The sequence below is a fragment of the Rhea pennata genome, chromosome 13 (assembly GCF_028389875.1).
Source record: "Rhea pennata isolate bPtePen1 chromosome 13, bPtePen1.pri, whole genome shotgun sequence".
Lineage (NCBI taxonomy): Eukaryota > Metazoa > Chordata > Aves > Rheiformes > Rheidae > Rhea > Rhea pennata.
In genome coordinates, this window is record NC_084675.1 from 22,663,050 (window position 1) to 22,683,421 (window position 20,372).

Consider the following 20,372-nt stretch of genomic DNA (forward strand, 5'->3'; position numbering starts at 1 on the left):
CGCTGCAGATCGGTATCTGTCCGTCCCCACGCGCCTCCGAACGCCGCTGCCTGTTGCCCTGCAGCCGTGAAGAAGCAGTAATCAGATGAGCACAGAGAGGAGCCGCCGAGGTGCTCCTGCCAGGCCGGAGCGAGCGGAGGCACTGGGCGCAGGCGAGGCGCCCGCGGCCGGCCTTGGCGAGTGCCCTGAAAGGGGAGCACCCACGGGTGGGCTCGGAGGGAGCCCGGCGGCAGCTAGAGCCCCGCGGCCCTTTCTGTGCAGGCCCGATAAACTGGAGCCTTCGTGTGTGCGGGCAGTGAATAGCACACGTGCACTGGCACACGCGCACGCACGCCGCGCTGGGGGGGGAAAGCTGCTGCCGCGGGGCCGAGCCGCCCCAGCCGTGGGGCGAGCGCTCCCTCGGCTGCGATGCCCGTCCCGGAAAGGCGGCGGAGAGCGGGAAGGGGCAGGGGTGCGTGCCAGGGCGCCTCGCGGTCCAGGGGCTTCGGCGTTACAGGGCCGCAGTTCAGCATTGCGGTGGCGTGGCGCGAACCCCGGCGGGCAGGAAGGGCAGGCACCCGGGCGGGCGCTGGAGACGGGCTCAGCGGGCGCTGATGCAAATGGCACTGCGTGCGCGTGCGTGTGCGTGCAGGCGTGCGCCCGCCTCCGAAGGCATTGATTCCCCGGAGGACAGGCGGTATTGATAACCCCCCGCCTTCGTAAATGGATTTGTGGCCCTGATTGACTTCGCACATGCCCTGCCGACCACGCTGCACCCGGAGGCGAGGGATCGCCAGCACCGTGGGGCGCCCGGCGCCAGGGACGGCCACGCCGCCGGCCCGGGGCTGCGGCAGAGCCTGCCGAGGGCCCAGCGCTGCCGGGGGCCGAGCAGGGCGTGCTGGACACAGGAAGCCAAAAGCAATTCCTCCTCCGCCTTCGCGAGGGTCAGCGGAGCCCAGAACACCCGTGGGGATGGCTGAGGCCACTGAGGGAGCATCCCGCAGCCGCCGGGGCTGCACGACGGGGACGGGGATGGGGATGGGAAGAAGCACCGCAGCCGCGCGGGATGGACGTGCCAGCCCGGCGCCCAACGGCCCCGCCACGGCGTGCGGAGCCGAGTGCCGGCAGCTCTGCCCGGGCTGCGGGAGGGACAGAGCGGAGCCTTTGTTAAAACACCAACGATGCAGTAAATTTTTTAACTTACCAAATAGATCAATATCAAATTATCATGTCTCACATTCATAACTCTTAAGCAAGCAACAATGGAGAGAGACAAGGTCACTGGAGAATAAATAGCAGCAAAAGCTCTTAATGATCTATCATTCTCGACAACCCCAGGCACCCAGCACCAGCCTGGTGACAAGATCATTAATAAAACTCTGCAGGAACGCTATCGATTGCTTTGATGGATGATCACAGGTAGCAAATATTGTAAAACACCTGGTTGTCACACACTAAAATGAGTAGTTTGACTCGCACCTCGGTGCGAGGCCCCGGCGGCGGCTCCGCTGGGTTCTCTCCTCGGCGGTGGCTTCTGCAGGAGGGTGCCCGGTGGTGAAGCCTTTGGGTGCCGGCGACGGTGGGGGCAGCCCCAGCCCCGCGTGCAGCCCGGGCGCCGGGTGCGTCCCGCCGCATGGACCCCCGCTTCGGGGCGGCTGGGTCCCCTGGGCGTGGGGCCACTCTGGTGGCTGCCAGCCCCCGGCTCCCTCTCCAGGGCCTCACGGACCCGCTGGCTGGCGAGGGATTGCAACGGTCCTGGAGGCCGGTGCCGTCGCGGCGGGGCTGCAGGCGGAGCCCAGGGCCCCCCGCGAGCTCTGGCCGCGCTGAGCGGCGAACGCACCCGTTCGATTAGCCCGCGGTGGCTGCGGGCTGTTAAGCCATCATCAACCTGCTCCCCGAAGGCTTGCCAGGCCCTTCCCCGGCGCCGCGCAATAAACCATTAAAACAGCAACTGCCCCGAGCAGCATCTTTAACGCGGCGGCCGTAACGGGGTCCCTGCAGCCGCGTGGTGCCGCCACCCGGCACGGCCATCCCGGCCCCGGGGCGGCTCGCCCCCGGCAGCTCGGTGCCACTGGAGCCGCCGAGCCGAGCGGTCGGGGCTGCGGGCACACCGACCGGCACGCGGTGCCCCTGCCCCGGTCTCGGCCCCGGCATGCCGCGACCTGCTCTCACGCTTCATAGCTCACATCAGCTTTTCTTGCCATATAAAACTCAAAGCGCCGGCGGCTTTGCGGCTGCTGCGCTGGCGTTCGGTGCTCACCACTCGGCTCGTGGTTTCCAGCTCTCTCCTGGCCCTGCATGTGGCCGGGATGGGGCAATTTCCAGACCTGCACTGAGGTCCCACTGCGGCTCCTGCAACAGCCAGGACAGGCTATACTCCATGTCCCGGGACAGGCTGTGCCCCATGTCCCAGGACAGGCTGTGCCCATGTCCCAGGACAGGCTGTGCCCCATGTCCTGGGACAGGTTGTGCCCGTGTCCCAGGACAGGCTGTGCCCCATGTCTCAGGACAGGCTGTGCCCCATGTCCAGGGACAGGCTGTGCCCCATGTCTCAGGACAGGCTGTGCCTGTGTCCCGGGACAGGCTGTGCCCCATGTCTCAGGACAGGCTGTGCCCCATGTCCAGGGACAGGCTGTGCCCCATGTCTCAGGACAGGCTGTGCCCATGTCCCGGGACAGGCTGTTCCCATGTCCCGGGACAGGTTGTTCCCATGTCCTGGGACAGGCTGTTCCCATGTCCTGGGACAGGCTGTGCCCCAGGTCCCGGGACAGGCTGTTCCTGTGTCCCAGGACAGGCTGTTCCGTGTCCCTGGATGCACCATGTGTGGCAGGTCAGACCATGGCACCAGGGGACCCGGCTGCTGCTCCCTCCTTCAGGGGCATCACCCGAGCGCGGTGCCCCTTCCCCAGCCGCCTGGTTACGGGCCTGGGCTGGTGCCGTGTGCCCGGGGCCTTGGTGGCGATGGCCCAAATGCGTCCCATGTCCCCTGCATGCCCTGCAGCGCTCTCCGAAAGGTGCCCGCCGCCCGGGGGAAGTTAGGGCACTTTCTCCCCAAAGGGGAGCTGGTGCCAGGCGATGCGCAGCAGTGAGGCACTCGCTGGCCTGAAGGACGCGGGGCAAGGAGCCCCCCCGGCCCCTCTCCGGCTGGTTGGGAGATGTCAGGGCCACCGCCGCTTTGCATGGCACGGTGCCAGCCTGGGCATCGCCACTGTGCACCCCGGGGTGCCGGCGCTGGCACCCAGGGGTGCGGAGACGGCCGCGGGCGCCCATGGCCAAGCCGATGCTGCCACCTGGTGCTGCAGCCTCGTCCTCTGCCTCGGTCCTGGTGCTGCCCGGACCGAGCCACCGGCGCCTGGGCCCGGCCAGGCTGCTGAGCACCGCACTGGGCACCGCCAGCGTCACCCCGGCTCCTCTGTGCTCGCTGCACCCAACGCCCAGGGGTGCAGGGTGCTCCCGCGCCCCATCCGTGCTGGGCTCCGGCTGGCGGAGCAGCCCTGCGGGGACGGGGAAGGGGCTGGGGATGCAGCACCCCGGCGAGACGCACGGCCCCTCGGGGCAGCCGGCGGCACGGGGAGCCGTGGCCATGGCCAGCGCTGGGCGGGCAGTGCCAAGGGGCATCTCGGCATGGTCCCCGCCGAGGCCCGGCCCAGCCGCGGCCCGCGCGGCCGGCCCGCCTGGCCCCTCGCCAACGCCTGGCGCGGCACAGATGGCCCCGGCACCTGCGCGGCCTGGCAGAGCCCCTGCCAGCCCCCGGCACCGCGCAGCGGGGCTCAGCCCCGCGGGGAGGGCGGGAGGCCAGCAGCCCCCGCGGGGCCAGGGAGATGCCACGGGCAGCGTGCGTGTGTGTGTGTGTGTGTGTGTGTGTGTGCACGTGCGTGCACTACGGGGGGGGCGTGCATGTGCATGTGTGTGCGTGTTCCTCTGGCGCAATGGGGATGGCACTGTGCACGGATTGTGTGCACACTTACACATGCGCGTGCACAGGAACCAGTGCCTGTGCACCCTCGTGCACCGAGCGTGCCGGGGCTGCTCACACCCACGGCCACGTGCACGAGGTGTGGCAGGACAGCGCCCATGCCCAGCGCCCTGGAGGGTCGAGGGGCCGCGTGGGGCCCGGCGCTGCTCCGAGGCCCCGGCCAGCACCGCCAGCGGGGGCCGGCAGCTGCCGGGTGCCGCCTGCCCGGCGTGGCGCGACATTCCTCCGGGATGCCTCGCTGCCACGGCCCGCGGCGCCCAGCCCGCGACAGCTGCCGCATTCCTGCCCGGCCGCCCCCGGCGGCGCCCGCCGGGCTGCTGCGACCCCCTAACTCGGCAGCACCCCGGGACGGGGGAGCAGGGGAAGGTGCCCGTGGCAGCGACGTGGTGCCCACGGGCACTGACAGCCCCGCTCCACTTGCGAGCCGGGGCCAGGCGGGGGCCTGCAGCCTCCTGCACCCCAAAGCGCCATGGGGCCACACTGGCGAGCCCCAGCACGGCAGGCCACGGTGGAGGGGGAGTCACGTTAGGGGGTGCCCCGTCCCCAGGGCATGGCCGTGCCAGGGCCAGAGCAGAGCAACCCCCCCCCCCCACCACCACCACCATCACCCCCTCCGGGGGAGGGCAGGCGGGACCCCCATGCGCACAGCGTGGCCGGGGCTAAGCACAGCCCCGGGCGGTGGGCAGGGGGCCGGCGGCGGGGGCCCGGCGGCGGGCGCGGGGACAGCTGCCCAGGCCCCCCGCGTCCCGCCAGCCGGCCGCGCGCCCGCCGCACATGTGCTGTCACTCAGCCAGCCCCGGGGTTATTTTAGCCGGGGGCTGGCGAGCGGCTCCGCGCGCCCAGCCCTGCCCGAGGCCCCGGCGCCGCCGCCGCAGCGCCCGCGCCGCCATGGGCACCCCGCTCCTGCTCGCCTGCCTGCTGGCCCCGCTCTGGGCTCGGGTAAGGGGGGGCCCTGTGCCCCCACGGGGTGGCTCGGGGCTGGCCGGGGCGGTTGGGGCGCGGGAGCTGAGCCGGGGCGCCGGACCCCTTCCCACCCCCCCCAATCCCCGGCAGAGAGGCCGGAGCTGGTGGGGGGAGCCCCGTTGTGGCCAGCAGCTGCTCCCCGTGGCCCCGTGCTGGGGGGCGGCCGGACCCCAGGCCCTGCGGAGGGGCATCTCCGGGGCTGATGGGAGGGCAAAGGGGGCTCCGTGCCCCTCCTGGGGCATTTCACACCCTAGAGGTGGGGGGCAGCGGCCAGCTCTGGGGCCACTTCATGCATTTGTGAATTGTGAGATGGGATTGGGGGGGGGGAAGAAGTACCCTCCCCTCCCCACCTAGCTGCAGCCCTGACCTTCCTACACCCCAGTTCCGTGCCTGCCCCCCAAGCCCCTCACCATGGTCCCAGGCCTGGGCTGCATGGGGGCTTGGGGGCTCTGGGCTGGGCCCCAGTTGCGGGCACTTGGGGCAGGGGAGGGCAAGGGGACCCGCAGCTCAGCCCTGCTCCCCCGGCGGCCTCCCCAACCCAAGCTCTCCCGGACAGACGGACGGACGGCTGGTGGCCCTCCGGGTGGCCCCCCACATGGTGCCTCCAGAAAGACACCCCCTCCCCCCCCGTTCCCCCACGAGGGCTGGCACGTGGCCCCATGGCACGGCCGCAGCCAGCCCCACAGCTGGGCACACATCCCCCACAGCAGCCCCATGGCCCCACGGCGGGGTGCACGGGGAGGGGGGGGTGGGGGGGGGCAGCAGGGTTTGGGAGCCGGGAATGCTCCGGAGGCCCCGGCAGGGCGGGATCCCGCGGGGCCCTGGCACCTGGCAGCGCGAGTCCCGACACCCCTGGGTGCAGCCGGCGGGGGCAGCGGCCGCGCCGGGGGGGGGTGGGGGGGCAGGAGGAGCCCTGGCGGAGCCGGGGGCGGGGGGGAGGAGGAGGGGGGGGCGCGGCTGCCCGGGGCCGGAGCTGGGCCGCGTGGGGCAGTCCGCCCCCCCCCCCCCAGCCTGGGGCCGCGCAGGGGCTGGAGCGGCAGCAGCAGCTGCAGGAGGCTGCACGCAGCCCCCAGGACGGACCCCCCCCCCCCCCGCCGACAGCCCCGACCCCCGCTCCGGAGCTCCCTAGACTCCTCCCAGCCCCCGGACCCCCCCCCCCGCAGCCCCCAGCCCCGGTCACCCCTCCCCCCCGCTGCCACGTCCACGCGGTGCCCGTGCCGCGGGCTGGGGCCCGGCCGGGCGCTGCCGGGGCGGGGGGGGACGCGCTCGGGGTGGGGGGGGGGGGGGCACAGCCCGGCCGGGCCGCGGCCAGCGGCGTGCGCGGCCCCCCCCCCTCCGGGCCAAGGCTGCGGCTGCCGGGCCCCCCCGCGCCGCGGCGCCGGCCGCTCCCGGCTGTTTACGGCCGTGGCCGGGTGCCCGGGCCGGCTCGTCCCCGGGGGGGGGCGCGGGAATCCACGGGCGCCGGGTTCCCACGGCGGCCAGGCCGCCGGTGCGGGGGGGGCAGGGGGGTCCTCAAGGCGCGTGGCCCCCACCGCCAGCCCGGCTCAGCCCGGTCCCCGTGGGGGTCCCCGGCGCGCCGCGGCGCCCGGCAGCCCCGTGGCCTCCGTCCGCGCAGGGCGCCGCGGCCCCGGGCGGCCCCCCGCTGCGCCAGGCCTGGCGGCACCCGGAGGGGCCCCGGCGGGTGAAGAGGGCCTGGGTGATCCCCCCCATCAGCGTCTCCGAGAACCACAAGCGCATCCCCCACCTCCTGGTGCAGGTGGGCACCGCTGCCCCCCCCCGCCGGGGAGGGGGCATGGGGGGCCCCACGGTGGGGGGAGGGCAGGGGGGGACCCAGCATGTGGGGGGGAGAATGGCATGGGGGGGCCAGGCAGGGGACAGCATGGGGGGGACCCACATGAGAGGGGTGGCACGGGGGGGGGGGGTGGTCCAAGTGGGGGAGGTGGCACAGAGGGACCCCAGGGAGAGCGGGACCCCAGGGTGGGGGAACAGCACTGGGCCCCCCCCCCAGGCAGGGTGTGGCATGGAGGGGGGCAGAGGGGGCGGCTCAGGCTCAGGGGGGCCGAGCCGGCCCCATAGCAGGTCACGGGGGGGGGGGTCGAGGCCCCCCACCCCCCCCAGCCCAGCCCAGCCCTGCGCTCCCCGGGGCAGATCAAGTCGGACAAGCAGCAGCCCGGGGGGGTGATCTACAGCATCAAGGGGCCCGGGGTGGACGAGGAGCCCGTGGGCATCTTCTCCATCGACAAGTTCAGCGGCAAGGTCTTCCTCAACGCCATGCTGGACCGCGAGGAGAACGACCGCTACCGGGTAAGGAGGCGGCGCGGGCGCGCGGGGGTCCCCGCCGCCCACCACCCGCGCCGGGCTGACGCGCTCGCTGCCCGCCCGCAGCTGAAGGCCTTCGCGCTGGACCTGGGCGGCACGACGCTGGAGGACCCCACCGACCTGGAGATCATCGTGGTGGACCAGAACGACAACCGGCCGCTCTTCCGGCAGGACGTCTTCACGGGGCACGTGGTGGAGGGGGCCGAGGCAGGTGGGTGCCCGCCGCGCGCCGGGGGAGCCCGGGGCGCGGGCCGCGTGCCCGGCCGGACACCCACCGCGGCCCCGCTCCGGCCGCAGGGACCTGCGTGATGAGGGCGGAGGCCACAGACGCCGATGACCCCGAGACGGACAACGCGGCGCTGCGGTACTCCATCCTGGAGCAGGGCTCCGCCGGCATGTTCAGCATCAACGCCACCACCGGCGAGATCTGCACCGCGCGGGCCGGCCTCGACCGCGAGGTGCGTGCTGGGGGGACGACGCGGAGGGGCTGCAGGAGCAGCCCGAGCCGGTGCAACCACGGCTCCGCTGCGAGCAAAGCCCTGGGGACCACCCCGGCTGGGGGCCACCTCCGGGCTCGCGGGGCTCAGCGCCTGCCCCGTCCTCGCCGCAGGCCGTGGGGGTCTACAACCTGACGCTGCAGGTGGCCGACATGTCCGGGGACGGGCTGGCCACCACCGCCACGGCCGTCATCTACCTGGAGGACATCAACGACAACCCCCCCGAGTTCACCAAGGAGGAGGTAGCGGTGGGGCCGGGCGGGACGCGGGGCAGGGTCCTGCCGCGGGCTGCGCCCGCGCCCCGTGGACGCCAGCCCCGCGCCCTGCCCCGCAGTTCGCCATGGAGGTGCCGGAGCAGGCGGCCGGCGTGGAGGTGGGCAAGGTCTTGGTGCACGACAAGGACCTGGCCGGCTCGCCCAACTGGCTGGCCAAATTCACCATCCTGGAGGGCGACCCCGAGGGCGCCTTCGCCATCCGCACCGACCCCTACACCAACGACGGCGTGATCTCCGTGGCCAAGGTGCGCGGCGGCGGGGGGGGACGGGGACGGGGACGAGGGGGTCCGGGACCTCGCGGCGCGGCTGACGCCCGTTTGCCGCTCTGCAGCCGCTGGACCACGAGGCGCGGGACCGCTTCGAGCTCACGGTGTCGGTGCAGAACGAGGGGCCCGCGGCGCCGGCGGCGCCGGGCAGCCCCCGGGCGCTGGCCACGGTGCGGGTGCGGGTGCGGGACGTCAACGAGGCGCCCGTTTTCCGCGAGAACCCCCGGCGGGTGAGCGTGCCGGAGGGCGCTCCGCCGGGCACCGAGGTCACCACGTACACGGCCAGCGACCCCCGACACCCGCCAGCTCCAGACCCTGACGTGAGTCCGGCCGCGCCGCCGCCGCCGCGGTGCGTCCCGGCGCCCGCAGCCCGCCGTAGGCGTTTCGTGTGCCCACAGCTACGCGCTGCTCTACGACCCGGCCGACTGGCTGCAGCTGGACCCGCGCGCCGGCACCGTGCGCACCAAGCGGGCGCTGCTGCACCCCGCCGCCTTCCTGCAAGGCGGCTGGTACATCGCCCTGGTGCTGGCCCGCGACGACGGTGAGCACCCCCCCCCTCCCCGAGCCCCGTCCCGTCCCGCCCCGCGCCCCCCATCCCGGCTGACCCCCCGCCGCCGCCGCCAGCCCAGCCGCCGCTCTCGGCCACCGGCACCCTCTCCATCGAGATCGTGGAGGTGAACGACCACGCGCCCCTGCTGCAGCCGCCCGCCGGCGCCCTGTGCGGCCGCCCCGGCCCCGGCGGCAGCCTGCTGCTGGGGGCCACCGACGAGGACCGGCCCCCCCACGGCGCCCCCTTCCACTTCCAGCTGAGCCCCCAGCACCCCCAGCTCGCCCGCAACTGGAGCGTCGCCCGATACAATGGTGAGGGGCGCCCGGGGTGGGGTTGGGGGGGGGGGGGGGGACAGCGGCATGCGGGGAGGGGGGCGTCCGCGCTCACCCCACCGCCCCGCCGCAGTGACCCACGCGGTGCTGGCGCCGCTGGTGGAGCTGCCCGAGGGGCCCTACTCGCTGCCGCTGCTGCTGCGGGACTCGGGGACCCCCCCGCGGGAGCGGCGGCAGCTGCTCAACGTCTCCGTGTGCCCCTGCGGCCCCGACGGCGCCTGCGAGCACGGCGTCCCGGCCGCTGCCAGCGCCGGCGCCGGTGTCGCCCTCGGCGCCCTCCTCGCCATCCTCGGCAGCGGCCTCCTCCTCCTGCGTGAGTGCGGCCCCTCACCCCGGCGCCCCGGCTGCTCCCCCCCCCCCCCCCCCCCCCGCCGAGCCCCGCCAGGCTGCGCCGTCCCCTCGTGCCACCCGGCACCCCCTCCTGGCCTGGGCCCCCTCATCCCTCCCCAACCGATGTCCCCCCCCCCAACCCCATCTCGGCAACCAGCTGCCCCAGCAGCCCCCGCCCCATCCCAAACCCCTAACAACTTCCCTCCTTGACCCATCCCTTCTCCAGCCCAGCTGCAGCCACCCCGGCCGGCCCGTGCGCCCCATCCCGCCCCGGCAGCCTTGTCTCCACCCCGCCCCGCACCCCCACGTCCCCATCCAGCCCCATCCTGCACCCCCATCTCCCTGGGCCACCCCATCCCGCGCCCTTGTCTCCCTGGGCCGCCCCATCCCGTGCCCCGATGTCCCCATCCAGCCCCATCCCGCACCCCCATCTCCCTGGGCTGCCCCATCCTGCACCCCAACATCCCCATCCAGCCCCATCCTGTGCCCCCATCTCCCTGAGCCGCCCCATCCCACACCCCCACGTCCCCATCCAGCCCCTCTCCGCACCCCCATCTCCCTGGGCCGTCCCATCCCACGCCCCCACATCCCCATCCCGCCCCATCCTGCGCCCCCATGTCCCCATCCTGCACCCCCATCTCCCTGTGCCACCCCATCCCACACCCCACGTCCCCATCCCGCACCCCACGTCCCCATCCTGCCCCATCCCATGCCCCCCCATCCCGCACCCCCATCCCGCGCCCCCACGTCCCTGTCCCGCCCCATCCCGCGCCCCACGCCGCCGCACCCCGCGCCCCGTCCGCGGTGCCAGGCGCTCTGCCCGCAGTGCTGGCGCTGCTGGGGGCGGCGCGGGAGCGCGGGCGCCGCCGGGCCCTGCGCGAGGGGCTGCTGCGGCGCTCCCGGGACGACGTGCGCGACAACGTCCTCAACTACGACGAGCAGGGCGGCGGCGAGGAGGACCAGGTGAGCGGCGCCGCGGGCGGCGATGGGGCCGGGGGTCCCGGCCGGGTGCCGCAGCCCTGACACCCCCCCCCCCCCCGGCCGGCTCTGCCCGCAGGACGCCTACGACATCAACCAGCTGCGGCACCCGCAGCTCTTCGCGCCGCGGGGCAAGGGCCCGGCGCGCCGCGACGCCCCGCTGGGCTCGGTCGCCCCGCCGGCGCCCCGCCGGCTGCCCGGCGGCCCCGCCGACATCGAGGACTTCATCAACGAGGTGGGTGCTCGGCCCCCGCCGCGCCGCCGCCCCCGGGGCCGGCGCGGCGCCGACCGGGCCCCCCTCCCGCCCCCGTCCCGCAGGGCCTGGAGGCGGCCGACGGGGACCCCAGCGTGCCGCCCTACGACACGGCGCTCATCTACGACTACGAGGGCTCGGGCTCGGTCGCCAGCCCCCTCAGCTCCATCGTCTCCAGCCTCGCGGACGAGGACCAGGACTACGACTACCTGAGCGAGTGGGGGCCGCGCTTCCGCCGCCTCGCCGACCTCTACGGGCAGTAGCGGGGCCGCCCCGGGGCGCCCGGCTCCCCGCGGGGCGGAGCGGCGGGGGCAGGGGGGCTTGCACACGCGTGTGCATGAGCTGCCCAGGCCCTGAGGTCTGCACGTGTGCACACACCAGGAGGTGCCTAGCCGTGTGGGTTTACACGCACGTGTGCACCAGGAAGGTCCCTCCTGCAGGGGTTTGCACACGTGCGTGCACCAGTATGGGCCCTGATCCAGGGGATTTGCACGCGCGTGTGCACCAGGAGGGGCCTGGGCACGGAGCAGCCGAGTCGCAGCGGTGCAGGAGGGACCTTGAGCCCAGCGGATCCGGCCCGAGGAAGGGGGCCGCGGGGGCAGCCCCCACGGGGAGGCCCGGCGGATGCGCGCTTGCCCGACGCTGGCCCCATGGAGCCGGGGGGGCTGCGCAAAAGCCGCCCCCACCGCCCAAAGCCAAAGGACTGCAGCGAGGGTGCAAGGAAACCCCCGGTCCCCCCCTCTGCAATAAAGATCCCTGGAGAAGGGGGCTGAATGCTGGGGGGTCCCACGCCGAGGCAGCCCCCCCCCACGCCAGCCGCCGGTACAAATCAAGGCACTTTTATTGGCAGCCTGAGAACCACCCCCCCCACCGCAGGCGTCACCCCCGCCCCAGGACTCCCAGCACCGCTCCTCCTGGGGCAGGATCCGGCCCCAGCCATGGGGGGGTGGGGGGCTGGGGTCCCTGCAGGAGCCCAGCGCCGTGGCCGGCTCTACGTCTGGCGGGGGGCGCCCGGGGGGGCGGCGGCGGCGTAGCGGCGGGGCGGGCAGCGGGCGCGCTGCGAGGCCAGCAGCGGGAGGTGGTCCTCGCGGGGCGGGCGGCGGAAGAGCGGGGGCCGCCGCTGGCTCTCGCCGTCCTGCAGCGACTCGGGCAGGCTCCGGCCCTGGCTCTCGGGCAGCAGCATGATGCTGAGCACGGAGAGGATGGCGAAGGAGGCGAAGACCACGTGGTGCAGGAAGAAGCCGCGGCTGTTGGGGATGGCCGTGATGGGGGCGGCCGCCTTGCCCACGAAGCTGGCCCCCACGATCAGGCCCAGCCCGGCGCCCCTGTGGCGGGGGGGAGACACGCTCAGGGAGGGGGGTCCCGGCCCCGGCGGGGGGGGGGGGGAGCCCACCCCCCCCCCAGGCCCCCCGCTCACCGCACCACGGTGGGCAGCACCTCGCTGGCGAAGAAGACGCTGAGCAGGGCGACGGCGTGCGAGGCGGTGATGCCCACGACGGAGAGCGTCAGCACGATGAGGTCCAGCAGGTCTGGGGGCAAAGCGGGGCGTCAGCGGGGGGGCGCGGGCCCGGCCCCGGCCCCGGCGGCCCCGGCCCCTTACACTGCGTGAGTGCCAGCAGCAGCAGGGAGGAGATGCCGGTGAGGACGGTGCAGAGGAGGAGGACGGCGCGGCGCCCGAAGCGCTCGGCGGTGAGGCACACGAAGGCGCACGCCACCGCCTCGGTGCCCACCAGCAGGAAGTAGGAGTAGAAGAACTGGGGCAGGTGGGGGGCCAGGTTGCGGGTGAAGCAGTGGCGGATGCCGGAGCCGATGAACCTGCCGGCCAGAGCGGGCTCAGGCCGGAGCGGCGGCCCTGGCCCCGGCCCCGGCCCCGGCCCCGGCCGCCCCGCGACGCTCACGCCGTGAAGCCGAGGATAACGCCGTTCTTCCAGATCACCCTGGTGCCGAAGATCTCGCAGACCGCGTGGTACCGCGGCTCCGGGGACCCCTCAGCCAAGGACTCCAGCTCTGCCGGGCAGAGGCAGCCGCGTTGGAGCCGGCGTTGCCGGAGGCATCGGGAGCCCGGCACCGCGCCAGCCTCCGGCCCCGAGCGGCAGCGGCAGCGGGAGCGGGGCCGCGCTGGGGCTCCGGCCCCACTCGCCTGCCAAGAGGCTCTCCTGGTTGCAAGAGTCGTCGCCGGAGCCACCGCTTTCGGCCAGCGCCTGCAGCGTCTTCCTGGCCCTCTCCAGCTGCCGCGTGGCCAGCAGCCAGCGCGGCGACTCCAGCAGCAGCGCCGGGCACCTGCGGAGGCGGCGGCATCCGGAAACCGCCCCAACTTCAGACCCGAGCAAACACTCACGGGGGCCCGGAGCCGCCCCACTCCACCCCGAGAGCCCCGGGCAGCCTTTGATCCGGCGCCGGCGGCGCCCGGCGCACTGGCAGGGCCCCCGGCCGTGCCGGGAAGCCGCAGGCACGCGGCGGGGGGCTGGCGGCCCCCCAGGCCCCCGGCGCCCTTACCACCAGCAGGCAGCGAGCAGGGCCAGGATGAGGGTGACGGCGCCCTGCAGCACCCGCCACTCGCGGCACAGCAGGGCCAGCCCCGGCAGCAGCAGCTCCCCGGCGATCCAGAAGAAGCCGGCCACCATGGTCACCACCAGCCGGTGCGGGGGGTCGCACAGCTCCAGCCCTGCCGGCACGGCCAGGGGCGCCCGTGGGTGCCAGGGCAGAGGCGCCGGGCTCGCCCGGCGCGGCACGGCGCGGCACGGCACGGCACGGCACGGCACGGCACTCACGGGCCACGTAGAGGGAGAGGAAGGCGCCGGCCAGCGCGGCGCCGAAGAGCAGCCGGGTGACCAGGGCCATGACGTAGTCCACGGCCAGCGCCACGCTGAGGCCCAGCGGCACCGCCAGCACCAGGGAGGCCACGAAGGCGGGCCGGCGGCCGAACCTGCAAGGCGCGGGGGCCGTGAGCCCGGGGCCGCGGCGCGGAGGGCCGCCCGCCGCGGGGGGTTACCTGTCGCAGGCCAGGCCGGACACGACGCTGCCCAGCATCCACCCCAGCAAGTGCGTGGTCTGCTCGAGAGGCACCTTCCAGCGCGAGGCGCACACCAGGTCCCACTGCGGCGCCGGGCGAGAGCTGGCGGGGGTCCCGCGGGCCCCCCGGGCTGCGCCACGCGGGGCCGGGAGCCCCCCCCGGGCGCCGGGGCTGCTATGAGCCCCTGCCCCACGGCCAGGAGTGGGGGGACGGAGGAAACGCGGCGGCGGGGAAGCCGCTTCCCCGGGCGAGAGCCGGGTCGTGCCGGCACCTGGGATGTCTGTCCCCCGCTGTCCCCAGGGTCCCCACAACCCTTTCCCCAGGACCCCCCCAGTGCCTCCCCCAGTGCAGCCCAGTGCTCCCCTGGGCCCCCGGGGCTCCCTCATAGGACTTGTCAGGGCTCCCAGCCCCCTTCATCCTCTCCAAGGACACCCCCTCCCCCCAGTTCCCCCCGACCTCTCTGATCCCCCCAACCCATGGACACCCACCGGACCCCTCCAGGACCCAGAGACCCCCCAAAGCTCCCCAGACACCCCCAGAGCCATGGATTCACCCCCCCAATCTCCTGACCATCTCTGGCCTCCCCCAACCCTGGGACCCCCCGGGGCTCCCGCCTGGCCTAGGGGTCCCCTCAACCTTCCAGGGCTTGCCCCAGCCCCCAGCCCCAGGACCCCCCCCAGCCCCCTTACTGCTGGAGCTCCCTCCAACCCCCCGACAGACCTCCCCAGACTCAGAGCCCTCTGGATACCACAGAGCCTCTCCCAGAGCCCCCAACCTCCCCGGACCCCCAGGCCCTATGGATCTCCCAGGACCCCCAAACCTCCCCAGATCTCTGCCGACGGAGGGAACCCCCCCCAAAGACCTCCAACTTCCCCAGGTTCCCCCACCTCCAGGGACTCCCCCAGCCCCAGGGACCTCTGCAGACTCCCCAACCTCTGCAACCCCCCAGACTCCTAAAGCCCCCTAGACCCAATGGCCCCTCCAGTCCCCCAGCCTCCCCTGCCCCAGGGACCCCTCCAGATCCTCAACTGCCCCAAAACCTTCCCAGCTCCAAGGACCTCTCCAGCCCCCTCCCAACCCCCCCACACCCTATGACCCCTCCAGACCCCCAGTCTCCCCCTGGCCCCAGGGACCCTACAACCCCCCCAGCCTCCCCAGGCCTCGGGACCTCTCCAGACACCCTGGCCTCAGGGACCTCCCCCCCAACCTCCCCAGCCCCAGGGACCCCCCAGCCCCCAGGACCCCTCCAGCCCCCCCACCTCCCCAGCCCCCCAGGCCTCCCCCCGCCCCCCTCACCTGGGTGACGAGGTTGGAGCGGAGCCCGGCGGCGGGCAGCGCGTAGTGCCAGCCGCGGGTGCAGGGCCCGGTGCCGTTGGGCCGCGCGGCGCCGGCGCCGGTGCCGGCGCCGGGCCGGTACCGGTAGAGCTGGCAGGGGCTCCAGCCGCCGCGCAGCCGCGGGACGGCGGCGCGCAGCAGCGCGGCCCCCGCCAGACGGCGCAGCGGCGGCGGCAGCAGCGCGGCGTCGGGGCGGCAGCGGTGCGGCGGGGGGGCGGCGAGCGCGGCCGCCAGCGCCCAGCCCAGCGCCAGCGCCGCGCACGGCACCCAGCCGCCCGCCGCCCGCCGCCCCCGCGGCCGCCCGCCGCCCGCCGCCCCCGGCATCCCGGCCCGCGACGCGACGCGACGCGACGGGACGGGACGGGACGCGGCGCGACGGCAGCGCCCGGGCGGGCTCGGCGCGGGCAGGTGAGGGCGGGGAGCCGGGGGCGGCCCCGGCCTGGCCCGGCCCGGCCCGGCCCCGCGCTCCGCCCCCGGCCCGGCGCCCCTCTGCGCCGGCTGACCCGACGCCCCCCGGCCTGGTTCGAGTACCCCAGCCCAGACCCTCCCCCAAGCCCAGTTCGGACCCCCCTCGCCCCCCGGCCAGGTTGAGCCTCCACTAGTCCCAATTCAGCCCGGTCCGGCTCGGTTCAGCCCCCCTCCCCCTCCTCCCCCCGGTGCTGGATCGTCCTCCCAAGTCCCAGTCCAGCCCCCACCAGACCCGGTTTGGACCCTCCCAGCCCAATCTGCCCCCCCCCCCAGCCCCCTCCCCAGCCCGGGTTGGATCCCCCAGCTCCGTTCAGATCCTCCCAGGCCCGGTTTGGAGCTCCCCAGCCTGGTCCGGCTCCTCCAGCCCGGTTCAGCCCCCGAGATCTGTCCCCCACCCCGAACCAGCCCCAGCCCTGCCCCCCAGCCCAGCTCAGCCCCCCAGGCTGGGTCAGCGCCCAGCCCCAGGGGCTGCCGGGCTGGGGCACCCCAGGGCCTCTCCCCCGTGGGAACGAACCAGCCCAGTCCACAAACGACTTTTTTTTTTTTTTAATTTATTTACGAACATTATCTCTGAGGGACAACAGCATCTCTCTGGCGCTCATCTCTGTACATGCAACGGTAGAAAATAACATTTGTATTTGCTTTTTGCCTCTCTCTGCAGGAAGTTGTACAGCCAAAAAGGACAGTGGTGTCGCGGCAGCGCAGTGACCTCGGCAGCACCAGCGCTGCCAAACAATATGTACACAAACTACATCGTAAAAAAAATTACATTGGTACGTTACAGACAATGCAGCCTTGCCGCTGTTTCCCCACACCCCACACCCCACACGCTACGCAAGTTGGACTAGTACAAAGAGAAGGTGTGAACTGACCTGTGAGTTATTTACACGTCTGTACACGGCCCGGAGGAGCGCTCCGGGGGCACGTGCACTGCGAGGCGCCCGAGCCGCGGAGCACCGGTGTCAGAAGAGTACGCTGCTTCTGCTTGTGTGGCTTTACATGGCTGATTAAAGGTCTCTCCATGCTTACAGAGATTCATTCACGGTTACTGAACAACAGCAACAAAAAAGAGCAGGGCTGGAAATTAGTTAAAAACAAAAAAAACACAAAAACCCCGAACTCCCATTGCGGCCACGTTCTTGCGTAAGAGACGCCCCGGCAGCGGCGAGCAGGTGCCGCCGCTGCCTCCCCCGGCCCCGGGCTCGCACCAGCCCGCCCGAGTCCCGCGGCGCCGGCACCACCGCTGCCCCTGCCGCTCGCAGTCCTCGCCCCGGCGAAGGGAGCGCTCGGAGGGCACCGCGCGGCTTCGCTCCTCGCCGCCGCGCCAGCCCGTGGCGTCCAGCCCGCTCACCGCGCCGCGATCCGGCTGCGGCCCCGGCAGCAGCGCTGCGAGCTGGCGGGGCGCGACGGACTCGCCGGGCCGCCGCTCCCCGTGGGCGCCCGCCCGGCCGGACCGGCCTTCGCCACCCGAGCGCGCGCAGCCGGGGCTGCGAGATGCCGCGCCGCAGAAAGCGAGAACCAGACCAGAAACCGCGCTCCAACTCCACACGTCCCCCCAAGCCCCATCCAGCAAAGCAGCTCCGGTACCAAAAGAGGAAGGAGAAGCCAAAACGCGTTGAAAACCTCCCCGATTCCAAAAGGAGCAAGTGACTGAGACGTTTAACGAGCATGTGCACCCGGCGTAATGGAAAAGGAGCAGCCCCAAAGCCGGGGAGCCAGCGGTGCTCGGCCGCGCACGTGCCGGCTGCGCCAGCCCCTCTCCGGGGCGGCGAGGAGCGGGGCAGCCGGGCTGGCCACGGGCCTGCAGTTGGGCAAACGCTGGCCAGCGGGTGCAAGCAAGGCACAGAGGTCTTGGAAGAGGCACTTGAATCCGTCTCCAGCCACGTTACTGCACGCTCGTGCTCCAGGATGGGCTTGGCAGGCTGGACCGGCCCCGGTCCCGGCTGCGGAGCTGCCGAGCGCCGGGGCTGCAGCACCGCCCCACGCCCCAGCCGCCGCGCAGCTCCAGCGCCCCAAGGCAACGCGCGGCCCCGGCCAGCACGTCCTCTCTCCACCTTCCTCCCGCCCGGAGCCAGGCCCTCGCTCTCCCCTGGCCATCTGCAAGCTCCACGGCGCGGGGGCACGGTGGGGGCCCAACGCACCGCGGCACAAGCCCTCCTGCCAGGCCAGGGCACGGTCCTCCCACCTGCCCGGGCGGGAGCGTCTCCGCGGGGCTCGCGGCAGCAGTGCCCCGCCGGCTCCCGCCGCGTTCCCCGGCTCCGAAGAGCAGCTCGATGCTGCGCGCGAGCGAGCGCGCGCTGCGGGCCGGCACCCAGGGCCGGCGCGGGGTGGCCTCGGGGGGGAACGGCCGAGAGCACCGCGTGCTGCGCGGCCCCTTCCTCGCCGGCCGCCTCCAAGCGCGCCCGCGAGCGAGCTCGGCCCAGCGGGGCGGCTGTGTTCAACGCAACGGATCACTCGCACTCAGTATGACAAAGAAAGGAAAAGAAGGAAAAAAGGCAAAAGGGAGGCGGACCGGCGCGCGGCTGCGGCAGGAGCCGCCCGCCCGCCGAACGAGGCGCCGCGAGAGCCCGAACACGAAGCGCGGCCGCGTGCAAGCTCTGCCACCGGCTCCATGGCCCCGGCTCGCCCGAACGGCGGCACCCCGGCCGCAAGCCAGTCCCTTCCCTACGCGTCCTACACGCAATCAGCGCCATCACGAAGTCGCGGAGCACCGCGGCCCGCGCCGGGCCCTGCCGCCCTCACCCCGCTCCGCAGCCCCCCCGCGCCGGCCCCTAGCCGAGACCTGCAGCTGCCGCGGCTCCGCGGCGTCCACGCGAGTCGGCGGCCCGAAGCCGCGCGTCCTCCGCGTCGCTCCCGACCCTCCGCAGCGCAGCGGGGCTCCCCTCGCCCCCCGTCCCTTCTGCCGCAGCGCCGGACCGGCGGGTTTCCTACTCCACGCAACTCAACAGGGCGGGGGGAAAAGGAGAAAAGCGACATTGTGTTAAAATCGGAAGAGGTCAGCATTTGGAGATCTCCACAACACAAACCGCAGGTCGCACTACCTGGATGCGAGGCCTGAGTGCACGAGACAGCCTTGGAAATAACACTGCACACCATTTTGGCCCTTATTTTGTCCTTGAAAGGGAAAGTGCTGCCTAGGGTGAACTATACATACAAAGATAATTTTAATTAATTTATTTATTTCTTTACACATAACTGAAAGTGATGTTACAGTACATAAGTTATTTACAACTGTGCAGTAATGTGTTGCAAAATAAATTATCTAGAAGGCAGCAAAAGTACATTGTTAATGTATATAAAAACTGTACAGCATTTATGGGATACAATTTTTCTTTATATGAGTATTGGCTCTGTAGTGTTTTCAAGTTATGTTCTCAGAAAGAGAAACGAAATGCCCAAGATTAAAGGAAAAAATATATAAACCACATGGATTTGACTCCATTAAAAACACAGTTGGCAAAGTCCTTTCTCTGCGTCACCATTTCTCCGTCCGTCCGTCCGCCGCTCACCGTGCCGCCCCGGCGCACCGCGCGCCGGCGGCGCCCGCTGCTGTTGCAAACCGGTGGCGAGCGGCTGCTGCAGGATGCCTCGCACGCACCCCGCTCCGGAGCCTGGCGCCGTTCACACCTTCAGAGCCGCGTCTGCCGAAGTTGGACGCTTTCTTTTGTTTCTAATTTTTTTTTTTTTTTTTTTTTTTTAGACATACCCAGGATGGAACGAGAAACTCAAACACCCCCCCCACCCCCCGTAGTTTCCTACTGCAGCTTCTCTGCGAGGAGATCCGCAGACTGGTGGAAAACAGAGAGCTGGAAATCACTGTGTTCACAAGTACATGAATCACGTGGTTGCTGGCCCCGCTCAGCAGCTTCTGCAACACCCAAACGGTGTCCTTGGCCTCCTCCCTCCCGGCCAGTCTCTTCGTCGGCGAGGTGCTCGCTGCTGCGCGCAGCCCGGCTGCCTCCCTGCCGCGGCGGCCACCTGGAAAGGAGATGCGCCCCCACCCCGCTGCCCGGCGGAGCCGCCTCAGTCCAGGAGTGAGGGGCGCGCTGTGAAGAAAGTGCAATTTTTTTTCTTATTGTTTAGTTTTCTGCTGATAGCTGCTTCCTCCTCCTCTGACCAGGGATTCATCAGCAAGCGGTAAGGGTGAATGTGAGCTCGACCGCCCGACCTTGCAGGGCTCCCGTCCTTGCCAGTCTTCAGTGATGTCTCCTGGTTTTGAACTGTCATGCCGGCAAGAGCACAAAGTCATCGTTCACATCAACCATTGGCACGTAGAACGAGGGCACCTCGTTCACGCAGAGGGATTTGTGCCCCGCGGGGTCCAGCTCCTGCACCTTCAGCTGCCACTCCATCCTCTGCACCGCGTTCAGGGCAGCAGCCTCGTGTTGCTGTCGCATGAGCAGGCACGTCTGGATCGGGAAAGAAACCCAAGCAGAGACGAGGGGTGAGCGGGGAGGCTGGGACAGTCACCGGCTGCCGGCTGCACCCTGCAAAGGCTGGGGACCCGCTGCAGCCGGGTGCCACAGAGCACCCAAGGGAACAAGGGACAGAAGGAAAAGCTAGAGCTGGGCGAGGCTGCCGGAAAGGGCTCCAGGACGCCCCCGGCCACGGGGCTGCAGGGCCTCAACGGGCCGAGCGCGTCCCTGCAGACGAGGCTGGAGCGCCCAGGGGATCAACCGCCCGGCTTCCGGCCGTCAGCTTGAGCAGGGCGGGCGGGAGCACAGCACCACCAACAAATCCGATCAGCAAATCCAGGCAAAACACAGAGGCAAGCGAACAGAGCAGAAATTCATGTTCCTGCCTTCCCATCCATTTTCAGCATGAGCACAAGCAAATTG

General features: G+C 72.0%; 3 protein-coding genes across 9 annotated transcripts in view; 1 reads left to right on the forward strand and 2 right to left on the reverse strand.

The window, feature by feature from the left end:
* The first annotated feature begins 4,829 nt into the window (after positions 1-4,829).
* Positions 4,830-11,519, forward strand: CDH15 (cadherin 15). Its single transcript, XM_062586336.1, is given in 15 exon segments — positions 4,830-4,894; positions 6,534-6,674; positions 7,067-7,222; positions 7,304-7,448; positions 7,535-7,695; positions 7,848-7,976; positions 8,069-8,254; positions 8,341-8,565; positions 8,567-8,595; positions 8,674-8,816; positions 8,900-9,136; positions 9,231-9,470; positions 10,314-10,450; positions 10,545-10,700; positions 10,784-11,519. Coding segments are annotated over 15 exon segments (2,334 nt in total). The 5' UTR covers positions 4,830-4,843; the 3' UTR covers positions 10,982-11,519.
* Positions 11,520-11,635: 116 nt separating this feature from the next.
* On the reverse strand, positions 11,636-15,390 carry SLC22A31 (solute carrier family 22 member 31). The gene is made up of 9 exons (XM_062586868.1): positions 15,028-15,390; positions 13,711-13,814; positions 13,490-13,644; positions 13,215-13,383; positions 12,859-12,998; positions 12,617-12,725; positions 12,319-12,533; positions 12,136-12,247; positions 11,636-12,043 (listed from the first exon to the last, which is right to left on the reverse strand). Exons 1-9 carry the CDS (start codon positions 15,388-15,390, stop codon positions 11,710-11,712), a joined length of 1,701 nt encoding a protein of 566 aa, XP_062442852.1. The 3' UTR covers positions 11,636-11,709.
* Positions 15,391-16,944: 1,554 nt separating this feature from the next.
* The window catches only part of ANKRD11 (ankyrin repeat domain containing 11), a 163,045-nt gene continuing 159,617 nt past the window's right edge, over positions 16,945-20,372 (reverse strand). For all 7 annotated transcript variants that reach the window (XM_062586535.1, XM_062586532.1, XM_062586533.1 and 4 more), the window contains one exon: positions 16,945-19,943. In XM_062586535.1, coding sequence (XP_062442519.1) covers positions 19,758-19,943 — 186 coding nt within the window. In that variant the 3' untranslated portion in view covers positions 16,945-19,757. The remainder of the gene's footprint in view (positions 19,944-20,372) is intronic.

Bases quoted from the DNA above. Each gene is read 5' to 3' on its own strand.
- SLC22A31 (XM_062586868.1), bottom strand. From the start codon at position 15,390: ATGCCGGGGGCGGCGGGCGGCGGGCGGCCGCGGGGGCGGCGGGCGGCG. The intron at 13,384-13,489 runs GTGAGTGCCGTG...CCGTGCCGGCAG, and splicing joins CCTCTCCCTCTACGTGGCCC to GGCTGGAGCTGTGCGACCCC. The intron at 12,248-12,318 runs GTAAGGGGCCGG...CTTTGCCCCCAG, and splicing joins GCTGCTGGCACTCACGCAGT to ACCTGCTGGACCTCATCGTG.